The sequence below is a fragment of the Carassius carassius genome, unplaced genomic scaffold (assembly GCF_963082965.1).
Source record: "Carassius carassius unplaced genomic scaffold, fCarCar2.1 SCAFFOLD_58, whole genome shotgun sequence".
In the NCBI taxonomy this organism is placed as follows: Eukaryota; Metazoa; Chordata; class Actinopteri; order Cypriniformes; family Cyprinidae; genus Carassius; species Carassius carassius.
The window spans coordinates 1,063,075-1,082,349 of NW_026775030.1; the positions used below are offsets into that span (position 1 = coordinate 1,063,075).

A 19,275-nucleotide genomic window follows, 5' to 3' on the forward strand; every position below is an offset into this window, starting at 1 on the left:
TCTGTCTGTTAGACTCTGTCTGTCAGTAGTCTGTCTGTTTGTTAGTAGTCTCTCTCTCAGCAGTATGTCTGTCTGTTAGTAGTTTCTGTCAGCAGTCTGTCTGTCAGTCAGTCTCTCTCTGTCAGGAGTCTGTCTGTCAGTCAGTCTCTCTCTGTCAGGAGTCTGTCTGTCAGTCAGTCTCTCTCTGTCAGGAGTCTGTCTGTCTGTCTGTCTGTCTGTCTGTTAGTCTCTGTCTGTCAGTAGTCTGTCTGTCTGTTAGTCGTCTCTCTGTCAGGAGTCTGTCTCTCTGTCAGTCTCTGTCTGTCAGCAGTCTGTCTGTCTGTTAGTCTCTGTCTGTCAGCAGTCTGTCTGTCTGTTAGTCGTCTCTTTGTCAGCAGTTTGTCTGTCTGCCAGTCTCTGTCTGTCAGCAGTCTCTGTCTGTTAGTCTCTGTCTGTCAGCAGTCTGTCTGTCTGTTAGTCTCTCTCTGTCAGCAGTCTGTCTGTCTGTTAGTCTCTGTCTGTCAGTAGTCTTTCCGTTAGTAGTCTCTCTCAGCAGTCTGTCTGTCTGTCTGTTAGCCTCTGTCTGTCAGTAGTCTGTCCATCTGTTAGTAGTCTGTCTGTCAGTCTGTCTGTCTGTCTGTTAGTCTCTGTCTGTCAGCAGTCTCTGTCTGTCAGTAGTCTGTCTGTTTGTCTGTCTGTCTGTTAGTAGTCTCTCTGTCAGCAGTCTGTCTGTCAGTAGTCTGTTTGTCTGTCTGTCTGTTAGTAGTCTCTCTGTCAGCAGTCTGTCTTCTGTCAGTCTGTCTTTTAGCAGTCTGTCTCTGTTAGTAGTCTCTGTCAGCAGTCTGTCTGTCTGTTAGTCTGTCTGTCAGCAGTCTGTCTGTCTGTCTGTCTGTCTGTCTTTTAGCAGTGTGTCTCTGTCAGCAGTCTGTCTGTCTGTATGTTAGTCTGTCTGTTATCAGTTTGTCTGTCTGTTAGTAGTCTCTGTCAGCAGTCTGTCTGTCTGCCAGTCTCTGTCTGTCAGCTGTTTGTCTGTTAGTCTCTGTCTGTTAGTAGTCTCTCTGTCAGCAGTCTCTGTCTGTTAGTCTCTGTCTGTCAGCAGTCTGTCTGTCTGTTAGTCTCTCTCTGTCAGCAGTCTGTCTGTCTGTTATTCTCTGTCTGTCAGTAGTCTTTCCGTTAGTAGTCTCTGTCAGCAGTCTGTCTGTCTGTTAGTCTGTCTCTCAGCAGTCTGTCTGTCTGTCTGTTAGCCTCTGTCTGTCAGTAGTCTGTCCGTCTGTTAGTAGTCTGTCTGTCTGTCAGTCTGTCTGTCTGTCAGCTTCTGTTAGTAGTCTCTCTGTCAGCAGTCTGTCTGTCTGTTAGTCTCTGTCTGTCAGCAGTCTTTCTGTCTGTTAGTCTCTGTCTGTCAGTAGTCTGTCTGTTTGTTTGTCTGTCTGTCTGTTAGTAGTCTCTCTGTCAGCAGTCTGTCTGTCAGTATCTGTCTGTCAGTAGTCTGTTTGTCTGTCTGTCTGTTAGTAGTCTCTCTGTCTTCTGTCAGTCTGTCTTTTAGCAGTCTGTCTCTGTTAGTAGTCTCTGTCAGCAGTCTGTCTGTCTGTCTGTTAGTCTGTCTGTCAGCAGTCTGTCTGTCTGTCTGTCTTTTTTTAGCAGTCTGTCTCTGTCAGCAGTCTGTCTGTCTGTCTGTTAGTATGTCTGTTAGCAGTTTGTCTGTCTGTTAGTAGTCTCTGTCAGTAGTCTGTCTGTCTTTCTGTCAGTCTCTCTCTGTCAGTAGTCTGTGTGTCTGTTAGTAGTCTCTGTCAGCAGTCTGTCTGTCTGTCAGCAGTCTGTCTTTCTGTTAGTAGTCTCTCTGTCAGCAGTCTGTCTGTCTGTCAGTCTCTGTCTTTCAAGTCAAGTCACCTTTATTTATATAGCACTTTAAACAAAATACATTGCGTCAAAGCAACTGAACAACATTCATTAGGAAAACAGTGTGTCAATAATGCAAAATGATAGTTAAAGGCAGTTCATCATTGAATTCAGTGATGTCATCTCTGTTCAGTTAAATAGTGTCTGTGCATTTATTTGCAATCAAGTCAACGATATCGCTGTAGATGAAGTGTCCCCAACTAAGCAAGCCAGAGGCGACAGCGGCAAGGAACCGAAACTCCATCGGTGACAGAATGGAGAAAAAAACCTTGGGAGAAACCAGGCTCAGTTGGGGGGCCAGTTCTCCTCTGACCAGACGAAACCAGTAGTTCAATTCCAGACTGCAGAAGAATCATCTGTTTCCTGTGGTCTTGTCCTGGTGCTCCTCTGAGACAAGGTCTTTACAGGGGATCTGTACAGGGCCGGCCCTGGGCATAGGCGGTATAGGCAAATGCTAAGGGCGCCACTCATCCATAGGGGCGCCAGAATGAGTGAACGAGTGAATTTTTTTTTTTTTTAGAATAGGCTACTATTTAAAAACCATTAATTCGAAATACTACCAAATAAAGCAAAAAAAAAAAAAAGAAAAGTCTGGCTCTTCAATCTTCCCCCGCCCATCGAGTGCTTGAAGTGCGTCAGAAACAGAGCGCGCGCACGATCAGTTGTTGGTAATTTGTTGTGTAGCGTGCCCGACGCCGCATCCAATGTAGACAGCACTGCTTTTGTTAACACACAGCTCGTAGAAACGGGCCTGGCAGCTCGCGCCAGTTCTAGACACGGTGAAAGTTTCCTGATTGTGACGGAAGGCCGAATTTACATGACACATTATAAATGAGCATAGTCTGCGATAGATACAGTGCCAAAAAGAAGAGAAGAGGATAAACACAGAGGTAAAGAGATGTAGAGAATGAACAATTTATTGCATAGGAGTAAGATACTATAATTTCATGGCAGTTATTTTTACCTTAAACTTAATGTTAGCAGTTGTTCTGAGTTCTGAGTCCCCAGACTGTGATTTTGTACAATCATGTCAGTTTTAAGACGCATTTTTTATCACTTTTTTATTAATGTTTTACTCTACAGTTGTGCAGTTTTGGGGGGATACAGTACAGGCCAAAAGTTTGGAAACATTACTATTTTTAATGTTTTAGATAGAAGTTTCTTCTGCTCATCAAGCCTGCATTTATTTGATCAAAAATACAGAAAAAAATTTAATATTGTGATATATTATTACAATTTAAAATAATTTGTTTCAATTTATTATACTTTAAATTATCATTTATTTCTGTGATGCAAAGCTGAATTTTCAGCATCATTACTCCATTCTTCAGTGTCACATGTGACATCCGGTCTATCACATGATCCTTTTAGAAATCATTCTAATATGATGATTTATTATGAGTGTTGGAGCAAATTGGTCAGGGCCGGCCCTGGATCTGTATCTGGGGCTCTAGTTGTCCTGGTCTCCACTGTCTTTCAGGGATGTAGAGGTCCTTTCTAGGTGCTGATCCACCATCTGGTCTGGATACGTACTGGATCCGGGTGACTGCAGTGACCCTCTGATCTGGATACAGTAATAGATTTCAGTAGTCTCTTTGTCAATAGTCTGTCTGTCAGTCTCTGTCTGTCAGTATTCTTTTTGTCTGTAGCTCTTATTCTGTTCGTAGTCTGTCTCTCTGTTCCTGGCACTGGCGTTTGATTCTGTGATGCTGACCCCGGCTCTTTTCTAATGTTCTCAGCGGCTTTAGGTCCTCCCTCCAGCGTGAAGCTGAGCTCGGTTAAAGGAGATCTAGAGATCATTTTCACCGACCCTCTGAGCAGCACTAACCAGTCCATGAAAACTTTGCTAGAAGACAAGTTGAGCTACCTCATCCAGTACTGGAGACGCTCTGAAGAGCCTCAGGTATCTGTGCACACTTGTGCTCTCGCATGGGTTTCAGCAGCAGTTGCGTGTGGATACTGTCTGTATGTGGTGACTGCTGAGACTTGAAGAAGCTTGGAACACAAAGCACTTCGCCATCTTCCGTTTCGATTTCGGAAATGCTGCCAAGTAATGTGACCACATCCTGTAGAAAGATGGTGGTTTCTGATCTCAAACCAGATTCTTTACTCTTAAAATGTTTATAGTTCAAACTGCACACTGGGCTCAAGTCTGTAACGTGGGAATTATTGTTTTTTATTTTTTTAATGTGTGACTTTGAAAAATGTAAAACAAAGATATAATACTCATAATAATAATAATAATAATAATAATAGGTATAATGATGATCATTATTTAGATATTGTGCAGTTTCAGTAAGTGTATAAAGTAAATCCAGTATTGGGCTTCTCACAGCACACTGAGAGGTGAACTCTGACACTAGTCTGTAGGTTTGTGTTTCTCCACTGCTGTGTGATGGGTGATTGGAGCATAGCAGCATAAATAATCAGTGATGCTGCTCATCAAAGTGATGCTTAGTCATCAGAGAGTTTGAGCGTTCCCCCATCGCACAGGTGAATGGTTTCAAATCAAAATATGTTCATGAGTTAAAAGTGTATGCTGTTCTTAATCTAGGCTGAAATGGTAAGTGCATTGGAAGTATAGCCTAGTTCAGTATTTCAGAAAAAACCTGATGCATTCAGTTGTGTTAACGGACCTTCTTATTTTACGGCCATGACTGGTGTGTTTGGTTTTTAATGCAGTATTACTGAATAAATAACACTGCTGGGTGACATTATTTCCTGCTCTATCCCTGCAGAAGGCTAAAGTTCTGGAGACGAACAACAATCTGGTGATGCTGACTGAGCTGGACAGACAGACGTGGTACTGTGTGAGAGTTCAGAGCCGTGATGTCTTCTATAACAAGAGCAGTGTCTACAGCGACACACAGTGCACACGCACTGAAGGTCAGCAGCTCCGTCACACACACAAGTCAGTCATGTCAGATTGAATCACATATGTGTAACATTCAGCCAACAGAATGAAAAAACAGTCTTCCAGTGACGGTTTAACCGCAAATTGTACCTAGTAAAGGCTACTGTTTTGGGAGAATGATTAATTTAATAAATGTATAACTCATACCTGTGAGTTCTTTTAAATACTTTACATGGTTGTTCATCCTCATTTGTGAGCATTTATAGTGTACATGTATGGATTTCATAATGCAGAGGCGGTACTCATGATGACAAGTGATTCTTCTGTCAGATGAATGAGTGTGTGGCATACGGTGACATTACGACTGAATGCTGTGTGTTATTTCAGGTCAGATGCCGTACTGGGAGATATTTCTGTACGTCCTGATCGGTCTGCTGCTGTTCTTCCTGCTGGTGCTGTTGTACTTCTGCTTTTACAAGATGTTCACGCTCCTCAAGAACACCTTCTGCCCAGACATTCAACTCCCGGATCACATTCAGGAGGTACAGAACATTTATACTCTGTTACCTGCTCCAAAATGATATGTGTCGTAAGGTTTTAAATACATTTGATGCATCTCAGGTCAATTTATACATTCTAGTAGTTATGCATTGATGAACTGTTAATCAAAATACATTTATCAGCTGTCTTCAGGAATAAAGACAGAAGTTCTGATTGAATCATATATTTTACATGCGGTCTCCTGACTCACTATTGCTGCATAGAGTAGCATTAGATTTAGCCTCCTCTACCTTAAGTTATTTCTCATCTAGCTCTTTGCTCCAGCTGGTCCTCTGTTGACTTCAAGGTTTTTTTCATTTCTATTTATTTTATTTAACTGAAACCTTTGTATAGCTCTTAATGGCCTAGATAACATGAGTAACTGCAGAAGTAGGGTGCCAACCTATTTAAACCCTTAAAAAAAACAAGTAACTTCTTATATTTGATTCTGAATTTGACAGGAAGCCAGTGGAGATTAATACAGGTGACATATTTGCATATTTCATCACATTCAAAAGCCTAGCATCAACATTTTGAAGCAACTGCAGGTGTGAAAGTGAGGCATGAGAAACACTGTAATACAATGAGTAACAATAGTCCAGTCTGGATGTAATAAAAGCATGCATAACAACTTCCAAATTATTAAAAGACAAAAAAAAACAAAAAACAAGGATTCAGTTCTGCAATGTTTCTGAATTAAGAGGATCTACTTCTAACCACAAGGTTTCTATGCTTCTCAACAGGGCCTAAAACTAACTTTTTGCCACACCTGCACATGGCCGGTGACATGAGAAAATTTACAAGCCAAAAAAATGATTTCTGCAAAAACATGCAGTTATTACTACTAGTGTTGTCAGAAGACCCGGTACTTGGGTACCAAGTCGGTACAGAAAAAATGAAACCGTAATGGTACCAGTTTTTTTTTTAAGTAACGGTCAACCTGGTTCTGTGCGCTGTCCAAAAGGTGTGTAGATGCGCTCTCTTCATAAAAGCACGAAGACGTGGCTACATCAAAAAGAGGAAATACGCCAAAATCTTTAAAGACAGACACGCAAATCAAATGAACGAGAATAATCAAAAAAATCAAATGAATAAACATGAGCACTGCACGTGTCAAGGTCCAAAAACCTTTGTTTTTATACCTGGGTGTTTTTATATCACTGTATTTCTGAATGAAACTGACTGTCTTCAGAAAATTATGGATGTCATTCTTATTTCATCTGTAATTCCTGAGCAATGTTTGTGAGAGCAGCTCTTATCTGATTACAGCCGTTACTGAAGAAACCTCTTTCTCTCTCCTGCTCTACAAGCGCCTCCTGCTGGCAGAGAATTAATTTACACACATATATATATATATATATATATATATGTGTGTGTATATATATATATATATGTATATGTGTGTGTAAATCGGACTTATATATATTAGTCCGATTTTCATCAATGACAGACTTCAGTGGGTTTTACTTTAAAATCAGCACCGTCTCTTTAAAACCTGATGCACATGACACGCATCTGATCTTTTCCCCAACTCTTTACAGTAATTTAAGTCTTAACTCATTTAAGACCACATTTACAAGGTAACTCACCAGAACAGTGTATTTAGACATAATTATGTGTGTTTTCGTCCGTGGAGGTGCTACTGGTGAGCGTACAGCCGAACGCACAGAGTTGTAATTCACTGCGGTGTATCTGCGGCGTAACCCCAGGTATTTGTCGCCGCATTCTTGGGTTATAAAGAATAAAGAAGGGGAAAGCTAATCTTATGCAGCAGTATCTTCTCAGGTAAATCTTATAAGAACCGAGTCTAGGGACTAGCTGGAAATCACTGCTCTGACCTCATCAGTCTGTTTGTATCTTATTATTTGATTCGCTCTGGTCCATCAAGACTGAACAGCTAATCACGATGACTTCAGAAAATATTATTTTGATTTGCTTATGTCAGAAATAGCAAATCTCATTAAAAATGGTCTATTTTCACTTCATTGTTATAATTCATAAGTCATTACTAGTAAACGCTAATGCAAGGGTGTTTCTGATGCAGCGTCTGTGGGAGGGGTGGTAAATTTGACATCGTTCTCTCTTCTGACTGTCGTTATCAGTCTCTCTCAATATTTGTCCTATCATTGAAAGTTATGAAATCACTATCGTGGAGCTCTTCTTTTGCTATTTGAGCAAATGGCAGTGCAATAACTATGTTTGTGGTACTCTCTCATTCACTGCTCTTCAAGTTAACCCAACTTTGACTTCCGCTGCTGAAACCATCTACAGTACTGTGTTCTTCTGATCCTCGAGGAGTCCCCCATCATTTAAATACATGCTCTCTCTCTCTCTCTCTCTGTGTCTCTTCAGCTGTTGTTCAGTGAGTCCAAGAAGCCGCAGCTGCTGTCTCCAGAGTATCCAGAGTCTGTGTGTGAGCCGCTGGTCTTGGTCAGGACTGAGCTGGACGCTGTGGCAGTGGATGAGCACTCAAACGCTGGAGAAGAGGACTCCAGTACACACAGCCGACACGGCAGCGGAGACTCAGGCGTTTACTCCACAGAGGAGGACTCCAGTCACAGATCCACCACACACACTGACCTACAGATGAGCAGCCAGAAGCACAGAGTAGAGCTGCATGATGGGACGCTGCTGGAGCTCTGTGCTTGAAACAACAGGACTCTGACTTTTTGCAGCTTCACCTTTCTCTCTTCCAACATCTGTCCACTTATTGTGTGTACATGTAGAGAACTTTCTGAGGTTTATGACATTTAGCCATATTTGTTAACACTCAGATTTCTTATGATTCTTATAGAATCTTAATTCATTATTGTCACTTGATGTCTTTCTTTGTTAACTTTAACAACAGCAGGGTTTAAAAGAGAATTAACTGTCATTCGTTAGATGACAGTTTCCTTTGATTATTTCCTCATTAATCTCCTCTCCGTGTAAGAATCATAAAATAACATGCATATATCATATATATTTATAAGTAGACAAAAAGAGAACAAAAACAAATTGTGAACCCTTTTGAGCCAAAGACCACCATAAAACAAACATTAAACTAGTTTTAATTGCATTGAGGTATTTTTCCAATTTGCCGTTTTTTTACTAAATGCACACAAAATTCAAACTTCTTTGACCAGTAACAAAAAAACTAGTCAAAGTCAGAATCAGAAAGAGCTTTATTGCCAAGAATGCTTGCGCATACAAGGAATTTGTTTTAGTGACATAAGCTTCCAGTACACAGAGACGACAACAACACACACACAAAAAAATAATTAGGCAAATAAGTGTATAAACAATTGTGCTATAAATGATAATGGAATAGGATTGAGTAAGTCCACAAACAGGATCCTCACATAAGTCCCTGTTTTGTCTAGATGTTGCAGGATGAAGTGCAATGCCATGTTGATTGCATCATCCACGGACCTGTTTGCTCGGTAAGCAAACTGCAGGGGGTCCAGTAAGGGTCCAGTGATGTCCTTCAGATAAGCCAGAACCAGTTTTTCAAACGACTTCATGACGACAGACGTTAGAGCCACAGGTCTGTAGTCGTTAAGTCCTGTTATCTTGGGTTTCTTTGGAACGGGGATTATGGTGGAGCGTTTGAAGCAGGAAGGCACTTCACACAACTCCAGAGATCTGTTGAAGATCTGTGAAAAGATGGGGGCCAGCTGGTCAGCACAGGTTTTCAGACAGGCTGGTGTAACGCCATTTGGGCCTGGTGCTTTTCTTCTTTTGTTCTTCCTAAAGACCTGGCGCACATCATCTTCACAGATTTGAAGAGCAGGAGGTATGGAGAGGGGGATTGCAGGAGGTGTTAATGGTTGTGTAGGGAGTTGGTCAAAATGGGTGTTAGGGGTTTCAAATCTACAATAAAACTCATTCAGCAAGTCATTGATTAGCCTCAGTGCAGGGGGATGGTGTCTTGTAGTTTGTGCTCTCAGTCCTCTCCACACTAAGGTTGGGTTGTCGGAAGTAAACTGGTTTTCTAACTTTTTAGTGTAGGTCTTTTTAGCCGCTCTAATCTCTTTGTTCAGTGTGTTCCTGGTCTGATTGTACAAGACCCTGTCCCCATTTCTGTAGGCATCCTCTTTGGCCTGACGAAGGTGTCTGAGTTTTACTGTAAACCATGGCTTATCATTGTTGAATGTTAAATAAGTCCTGGTAGGAATGCATATATCCTCACAGAAACTAATTTTCTAAGTTTAATCTAAGTTTCTGTAATGCCAGACCTACGTGCGCTTGTGGAGGGATGTAAACACTAACCAGAATGAACGAGTGAAACTCCCGTGGCCAATAGAACGGCTTGCAGTTGACAAACAGCATTTGTAGATCAGGACAGCACATCTTCTTTAACACAGTTACATCTGTACACCACTGTTCATTGATGTTGAACCATGTCCCGTCTCCGCGTGATTTCCCCGTTGATTCTGCTTCGCGGTCCGCTCTGAACAGCTGAAAGTCCGGCAGATGGAGTGCGCTGTCCGGTATGGCGTCATTCAGCCAGGTTTCCGTGAAACACAGAGCAGCAGAGTGTGAGAAATCCTTATTTGTCCGAGAGAGCAGAAGGAGTTAGTTTGTTTTGTTGGGTAGAGAGCGGAGATTTGCCAGATGGATGCTAGGCAAGGGCGTTCGAAATCCGCGTTCTCTCCCTCTCGCTTTCCCCGTCTGTGCGTCCTGAAGCGTTTGATCAGCGTCGCTGCACCTCCGATAACAACATTCAGTAAAACGTCTGAATAATTTAAATCTGGTAAAAGATCTTGTGATGTGTTCTGCCGAATGTTCAGCAGTTCTTCCCTGGTGAAACAACTGATTGTGTTTGTTTAACAAAAAACCAGGAAAACAGGAAAAACAAACAAAAACCGTACAAACACTGGAGAGCAAAGCACTGAAGCAGCCTTGTGAGGCGCCACAGAGTGATCAATATAGTGTTATAGATTTACAAACTGCAGCCGTTGTTCTCGTGAACCTGAGTGAGTTAGACACAATACCATTGGGTCATGTTATATGTTCTGTCTCACGATTGATTAATGGAAGAAAAGACAAGATTCACAAAACAAAATCAATCATATGTACAATCACTCAAAGGTCTGTTCAACACAATCATAAAAGCTCTTTACATAACTAACCTAGATATACCTCATTTACCCCGAGATTACATTCTGCGTTCCACACCACTTTTAGACATGCACTCCCAAACTTCCCCAAGCACTTCCCCTTGGGGGAATCCCACGGCCATACTGAAGTGTGTCTGGATAAGGGAAGTTTATCTGGACTGTCCCTCGACCCCTCGATTCTGACCGAGGGATCAAGTTTGCTTCATTTGCACAGTTCTGCCTCTCTACAGAACAGGATGCAACACAGTTATCTTCATTATTGTCAGTGTTTTTACAGATAAATATATATTTGTATGTAATCTAGAAATCATAGGTTTGGTCTAAGGAAGTGTTTTATGGCAATAACATTTGTTAAGAGAAGTAGTATTTATTGGAGCAAGATGTCGCTTCATTTCATGAAATACATTTTTAAACATTTTTTTTAAACATTTTGCAACAAGATATTTCTATTTTTGCATTTCAGTTTTACAATAAATTTTTTTTTAAAAGCCTGAACTGTACTCCTGTTATCGGTCTGTCAAGTTTTTCGTATCAGTGGCAGATTATTTGATGACTTCTAGTGTTGGTGTGCCTCCAAGAACGATTTCCCCAAGTACATGTTCCTGGAACAACATTCCAATCAACCAATCATAATTGAGATCTAACTTTTCAGGAAATATCTGTTTTAGGCTTAAAATCTGAGTTAGGTGCTTCTACACCCTTGTTATTCAGCTATCATTTCCCACTGATTTTAGGAATAAATTATGCGTAGGGTTAGGTTTAGGGGTAGGGATTGGGTTAAGTCTTTATGGACCTTTTTGGACCATAATGGACCAACCCGTCTTGCTGTCTCTAACCACTTCTCTTCCTCTAACACCCGCGTCAGGTTACTGGTCTCCTCATTTATAACAACTGGAAACACTCAACCCACTCTCAAGTCAAGGCACCTATATTTATATGGCATTTTATGCAATACAGATTGTGTCAGTGCAGGTTCACCATGTTAACTGGGAAAATAGTGTGTCAATAATACAGGAGGATGATAGTAAACAGTCAGATTTTCAGGTAAAGTCACAGTTCATAATTCCTTGTCTGTTTTTAAATCTAGGCTAAAAACCTATCTTTTTGATTTAGCATATAACTAAAGATGAAATGTACTGTTTTTGTATTGTTTTTATATTTGTATTTTGTATTGATGTAAAGCACACTGGTCAACTGGTGTTGTGTTTAGTAGTGCTATAGAAATAAAATTGACATTGACATTGACATAATTGAATTCAGTGATGTCATCATCCAGCTCAGGACTCTTCCAAAAGTATGTGTGCATTTGAGCTGACAATATTGCCTGAAATGAAGTGTCCCAAACTAAACAAGCCAGAGGTGACAGAGACCTAACTAAATCAGTAATAATATGTGTTAGTGTGTTATGTGTAAGCCAGGTTAAAGAGATGGCACTTTAATCTAGATTTAAACTGCAAGAGTGTGTCTGCCTCCCGAACAATGTTAGGTAGGTTATTCCAGAGTTTAGGCGCCAAATAGGAAAAGGATCTGCCGCCCGCAGTTGATTTTGATATTCTAGGTATTATCAAATTGCCTGAGTTTTGAGAACGTAGCGGACGTAGAGGATTATAATGTAAAAGGAGCTCATTCAAATACTGAGGTGCTAAACCATTCAGGGCTTTATAAGTAATAAGCAATATTTTAAAATCTATACGATGTTTGATAGGGAGCCAGTGCAGTGTTGACAGGACCGGGCTAATATGGTCATACTTCCTGGTTCTAGTAAGAACTCTTGCTGCTGCATTTTGGACTAGCTGTAGTTTGTTTACTAAGCGTGCAGAACAACCACCCAATAAAGCATTACAATAATCTAACCTTGAGGTCATAAATGCATGGATTAACATTTCTGCATTTGACATTGAGAGCATAGGCCATAATTTAGATATATTTTTGAGGGATTAGTAATAGTTTTACAAATTCTAACATTAGATGAGATGCGATATCATACGTGGCTTTTGAAGGAAGGACTGCTGTCAAATTGTACATTTAGGTTCCTATTGAGGTGGAAAGTAACTAATTACAGGTACGTCGTTGCAGTACTTGAGTACATTTTTAATACTTTGAGTATAATTCAATTGTGATACTTTTACTTGAGTAACGTTAGATAAAACTAAAGTATTCAACTTCACTACATGTATTTTTCACCAAAAGTACAAACAACAACAACAAAAAATTATTATTAATAATAATAAATGGACAAAGCACTGATAGAGAAACAGAGTGAGCTGGTGTTTGACGGGCACTTTTCAAACTGCTGGGTGTTTCAGCCAATAACAGACAGGTCTGACTCGGGTGCGAAACCAATCCAAAATAAATTAGATATAAATAGAAACTCGGATGAAGGATGCAGTTATTGCAGGGAAGGAGCAAGAACAATGTAGGTGTCTAAAATACATGCACATAGTTCAGTTGAATGGTAACCTCTTTAACAGGGCAGTAATGATACGTGCCTGTAATAGTGTGGGATGAATGACTTAAATGGTTGTTTCGTCTGGGAAGCGTGCAATCTGCGATCGAGAGCATTTGCTGAAGTTTGTGAAAGCTATCATTACTGAATACATTTACACTGCAACTAGCCTACAATTAAATAACATTTTATGAAATTAATGTTTTTATTTTGAAGGCAGAAATATGTCAATCAATTAAATTATATATTTAATATGAAACTAAAACAGACACTAGGTTGCGAGTGAGTTTACAAATTGTTGTGTTTTACCGGGCCACAAAGAAATATAGAGCTGAGTATCATCAGCATAACAGTGAAAGCTAACACCATGTTTCCTGATGAGATCTCCCAATGGTAACATAGAAAGCGTGAAGAGTAGCGGCCCTAGTACTGAGCCTTGAGGTACTCCATACTGCACTTGTGATCAATATGATACCTCTTCATTCACTGCTATGAATTGATGGCGGTCATATAAGTATGACTTAAACCATGCTAATGCACTTCCATTGATGCCAACAAAGTGTTCAAGTCTATGCAAAAGAATGTTGTGGTCAATTGTGTCAAACGCAGCACTAAGATCCAATAAAACTAATAGAGAGATACGATCAGATGATAAGAGCAGATAATTTGTAACTCTAAGGAGAGCAGTCTCAGTACTATGATACGGTCTAAATCCTGACTGGAAATACTCACAGATACCATTTTTCTCTAAGAAGGAATATAATTGTGAGGATACCACCTTTTCTAGTATCTTGGACAGAAAAGGGAGATTCGAGATTAGTCTATAATTAACAAGTTCTTTGGGGTCAAGTTGTGGTTTTTTTGATGAGAGGCCAGTTTCAAGGTTTTGTGGACATATCCTAATGACAATGAGGAATTAATAATAGTTAGAAGAGGATCTGTCATTGTTGGGAGACACTGCTCAGCTAACTTAGAGTTTATCGTGGTTAAATGTAGACCTTTTTATCTGCCACGGGAGTTCACTTCAACCATAATAACTGCAGTCTATATTCCACCGGATGCTAATGCCAAGCTTGCTTTGAACAAACTTCATGCAGCCATTAGTAAACAACAGACTGCTCACCCGGAGGCGGCTTTTATTGTCGCGGGTGATTTTAATCACTGCAAATTAAAGACAGTGCTCCCCAAATTCCACCAGCATGTTTCCTGCCACATCAGAGGAGACAAAATTTTGGATCATGTTTACACAAACATTGATGGAGCTTACATCACGACCCCCCTCCCCCACCTAGGACAGTCTGATCACCTTTCTTTGTTTCTCACCCCTAAGTATTCACCCCTCATCAACCGTGTGAAGCCATCAGTGAAGACCATCAAAGTGTGGCCAACTGGAGCAGACTCTTTACTTCAAGATAGGTTTCAACACACTGACTGGAGTATGTTTGCTTCTCAGGCTGCCTGTGGCTCTCACACGGACATTGATATCTACACCTCCTCTGTACTGGATCACATCAACACCACCATTGACAATGTTACAACAGAAAAACAGATAACAACATACCCTAATCAGAAGCCATGGATGAACAAGGAGGTGCGACTTTTGCTGAAAGTCCGCAACACTGCCTTCAGGTCAGATGACGCTCAGGCCTACAGTAAATCCAGGGCTAACCTGAAAAGGGGCATCAAAAAGGCCAAGTACTGCTACAAGCTGAAGGAAGAGGAACACTTTTCCAACTCTGACCCCGACGCATGTGGCAAGGCATCCAGATCATCAGTGACTACAAGTCAAGCAACTCCACTCCAAAGGCCACGGACGTTTCCATCCTTAACGAGCTAAATGAATTTTATACTCGCTTCAACAGCGACAGCAAGGAGACGGCCACCAAAATTACACACTCAGCAGACCACCAACCTCTCAAACTCGCCTCAACAGATGTCCACACTGCATTGAGCCGGATCAACGCATGCAAGGCTGCTGGCCCGGATGTCATTCCTGGACTTGTGCTTAGGGCATGTGCAGAGCAGCTTGCAGGGGTCTTCACAGACATTTTCAACCTGTCCCTCACCCAAGCAACTGTGCCAACATGTTTTAAGTCCACATCCATTTTGCCAGTACTGAAACACTCCTCCCCAATGTGCCTGAATCACTATCGCCCCGTAGCACTCACACCCATCATTATGAAGTGCTTCGAGCGACTGGTCCTAGCACACCTCAAAGACTGCCTCCCACCCACACTGGACCCACACCAATTTGCCTATCGTAGGAATAGGAGCACAGAAGATGCAGTATGCACAGTGCTGCACTCTGCACTCACACACCTGGACCATAACAACACATATGTGTTGCACCCACGACTGCAAGCCTGTGCATGTATCCAACTCCATCATTAAGTTTGCAGACGACACCACAGTGATTGGCCTCATCACAGACAATGATGAGACTGCCTACAGGGAAGAGGTACAGCACATGGTGCGCTGACAATAACCTGCTCCTTAACACCAATAAGACTAAGGAGCTCATTGTGGACTTCAGGAAGAAGAAAGGAAGCACGCATGACCCCATCCACATTAACGGGATGGTTGTTGAACGTGTCTCCAGCTTCAAGTTCCTGGGAACCACCATCTTGGAGGAACTGTTCTGGACCACAAACACCTCCAGTCTGGTCAAGAAGGCTCACCAGCGCCTTTTCTTCCTCAGGACACTGAAGAAGAACCAACTGTCTTCAGCCATCCTGGTGAACTTCTACCGCTGTGTGATCGAGAGCATCCTGACCAGTTGCATCACAGTCTGGTATGGGAACTGCTCAGTGGCTGACCGCAAGGCACTGCAGAGGGTGGTGAAAACTGCCCAACGCATCACAGGGACACCACTTCCTGCTCTTGAGAACATCCAGAGGAAACGCTGTCTACAACGAGCTCGCAGCATTCTCAAGGACTCCTCTCACCCTGACCATGGACTGTTTAACCTCCTGCCCTCCGGGAGGCGCTTCAGGAGCCTCAGGACAAGGACCACAAGTTTCAGGAACAGCTTTTTCCCTAAAGCTGTCTCCTTGCTGAACTCTGCCCTCTGACAACCCTCAACACCCCCCACACCACACACACAGACTCCAGACAGACTGATTTATTTATTTATTTACAACAAGCAAAAAAACAGTAACTTGTTATTACTTGCACTACTGTCTGTTCATCCAGGAACACTGAATAATACATTTGCACACTGAAATATTTTCTATGCACTTTTGCTGTCCATTGCAATAGTGTAATTATGTTCATATGTTCATAGTTCTGCCTATAGTGTACATACACTTTTACATAATCCATCTGTATAGTATGTTTATAGTACACCTATCTGTATATCATGCTAATAGTATTTAAAATCTGTAAATCATGTCCATAATACTTATCTGTATAGTTATTGTACCTATTGTAGACCTTGTATATTCTGTATGCTTATTGCACTTCTGGTTAGATGCTAACTGCATTTCGTTGCCTTGTACCATACATGTGCAGTGACAATAAAGTTGAATCTAATCTAATCTAATCTATGACTTCTGGAAGCACCTCTTTTAGGAGCTTAGATGGAATAGGGTCTAACATACATGTTGTTGGTTTAGATGATTTAACAAGTTTATACAATTATTCCTCTCCTATGGTAGAGAATGAGTGGAACTGTTCCTTAAGGGGTCTATAGTGCACTGCCTGATGCAACACTGTAGCTGATGGCTGAATGGTTAAAATTTTATCTCTAATAGTATAGACTTTAGAAGTAAAGTAGTTCATAAAGTCATTACTGCTATATACATATAACTCGTTGAAGTAATGGTGCTTCATATAACATTATTCAGAGAAACAAATGTTAATGATAAATCCCGTTATGTTTGTACTGGCTACTGTATACAGGCCACCAGGGCACCATACAGACTTTTTTAAAGAGTTTGGTGATTTTACATCCGAGTTAGTTCTGGCTGCAGATAAAGTTTTAATTGTTGGTGATTTTAATATCCATGTTGATAATGAAAAAGATGCATTGGGATCAGCATTTATAGACATTCTGAACTCTATTGGTGTTAGACAACACGTCAGGAACTTCTCATTGCCAAAATCATACTCTAGATTTAATACTGTCACATGGAATTGATGTTGATGGTGTTGAAATTATGCAGCCAAGCAATGATATCTCAGATCATTATTTAGTTTTGTGCAAACTTCATATAGCCAAAATTGTAAATTCTACTTCTTGTTACAAGTATGGAAGAACCATCACTTCTACCACAAAAGACTGTTTTTTAAGTTATCTTCCTGATGTATCCAAATTCATTAGCATATCCAAAACCCCAGAAGAACTTGATGATGTAACAGGAACTATGGACTCGCTCTTTTCTAGCATTTTAAATACAGTTGCTCCTTTATGCTTAAGGAAGGTTAAGGAAACCAGTATGACACCATGGTATAATGAGCATACTCGCACCCTAAAGAGAGCAGCCCGAAAAATGGAGCGCAGCTGGAGGAAAACAAAACTAGAGGTATTTCGTATTGCTTGGGGGGAAAGTAACATATCCTACAGAAAAGTATTAAAAACTGCTAGATCTGATTACTACTCTTCTCTTTTAGAAGAACATAACCCTAGGTATTTATTCAATACAGTGGCTAAATTAACGAAAAATAAAGCCTCAACAAGTGTTGACATTTCCCAACACCACAGCAGTAATGAGTTTATGAACTACTTTGCTTCTAAAATCGATACTATTAGAGATAAAATTGCAACCATTCAGCCGCCAGCTACAGTATCACATCAGACAGTGCACTATAGACCCCCTGAGGAACAGTTCCACTCATTCTCTACTATAGGAGAGGAAGAATTGTATAAACTTGTTAAATCATCTAAACCAACAACATGTATGTTAGACCCTATACCATCTAAGCTCCTAAAATAGGTGCTTCCAGAAGTCATAGTGTAATGATGAGCCAGAGACGTTTGGATCCAAATGCAGCGCTTTATTAAAGAATGGTCAAACAGGCAGAAATCAGGAATGGCGTCAGGTGTGTCAGGGATAACCAGAGTCGAAACCAGAAACAAGCAGAAATCGGGGCAGGCAGCAGAGAATCAGAGTCGGAGTAATCAGTCCAAAGATCAAACACGGGAATGACGAACACAGGGAGAAACGCTCGGAAATGTTAGACAGGCTAAACAAGACTTCACAGTGAGTGAGAGTGAGTGTGCTGCTTTTATGTGTGTGTAAATGAGGTGCAGGTGTGGCAAAGAAATTGGCTGATGATTGAGGTGCAGGTGTGGCAGGGTGATTGTGATGCAGTGACTCATGGGGAATGTAGTTCGGGTTTGGTGCAACAGTATGAGAGGTGCTAGTGTCTAAGTGACATCTGGTGGTTGATGGGTGGAATGGTCCTGACTGGAGTGCCCTCTACTGAAGTTCATGGGCACTCCATCTAATGATCGTGACACATAGATCCTCTTGACTATTATTAATTCCCCATTGTCATTAGGATATGTCCCCAAAACCTTCAAACTGGCTGTTATTAAGCCTCTCATCAAAAAAACCACAACTTGACCCCAAAGAACTAGTTAATTATAGTCCGATCTCGAATCTCCCTTTTCTGTCCAAGATACTAGAAAAGGTGGTATACTCACAATTATATTCCTTCTTAGAGAAAAATGGTATATGTGAGGATTTCCAGTCAGGATTTAGACCGCATCATAGTACTGAGACTGCTCTCCTTAGAGTTACAAATGACCTGCTCTTATCATCTGATCGTGGTTGTATCTCTCTATTAGTTTTATTGGATCTTAGTGCTGCATTTGACACAATTGACCACAACATTCTTTTGCATAGACTTGAACACTTTGTTGGCATTAATGGAAGTGCATTAGCATGGTTTAAATCGTACTTATATGACCGCCATCAGTTCGTAGCAGTGAATGAAGATGTATCATATCGATCACAAGTGCAGTATGGAGTACCTCACGGCTCAGTACTAGGGCCGCTACTCTTCCGCTTTACATGTTACCCTTGAGAGATATCATCAGGAAACATGGTATTAGCTTTCACTGTTACGCTGATGATACTAAGCTCTATATTTCTTTGCGGCCCGGTGAAACACACCAATTTGAAAAACTAATGGATTGCATAGTCGATATAAAAAAACTGGATGACGAGTAATTTCTTACGGCTAAATTCTGAAAAATCAGAGGTGTTAATTATAGGACCTAAAAACTCTGCTTGTAATAACCTAGAACACTGTCTAAGACTTGATGGTTGCTCTGTCAATTCTTCGTCATCAGTTAGGAACCTAGGTGTGCTACTTGATCGCAATCTTTCCTTAGAAAGCCACGTTTCTAGCATTTGTAAAACTGCATTTTTCCATCTCAAAAATATATCTAAATTACAGCCTATGCTCTCAATGTCAAATGCAAGAATGTTAATCCATGCATTTATGACCTC

The 19,275-nt window shown here is 40.9% G+C and overlaps 1 protein-coding gene across 1 annotated transcript in view; it reads left to right on the forward strand.

The window, feature by feature from the left end:
• Positions 1 to 8,174, forward strand: part of LOC132134224 (interferon alpha/beta receptor 1a-like) — a 29,786-nt gene extending 21,612 nt beyond the window's left edge. The window contains exons 4-7 of the mRNA XM_059547020.1: positions 3,615 to 3,778; positions 4,614 to 4,761; positions 5,117 to 5,271; positions 7,622 to 8,174. Of these exons, the coding sequence (XP_059403003.1) occupies positions 3,615 to 3,778; positions 4,614 to 4,761; positions 5,117 to 5,271; positions 7,622 to 7,918 (764 nt within the window). The 3' untranslated portion in view covers positions 7,919 to 8,174. The remainder of the gene's footprint in view (positions 1 to 3,614; positions 3,779 to 4,613; positions 4,762 to 5,116; positions 5,272 to 7,621) is intronic.
• The last annotated feature ends 11,101 nt before the right edge of the window (positions 8,175 to 19,275 follow it).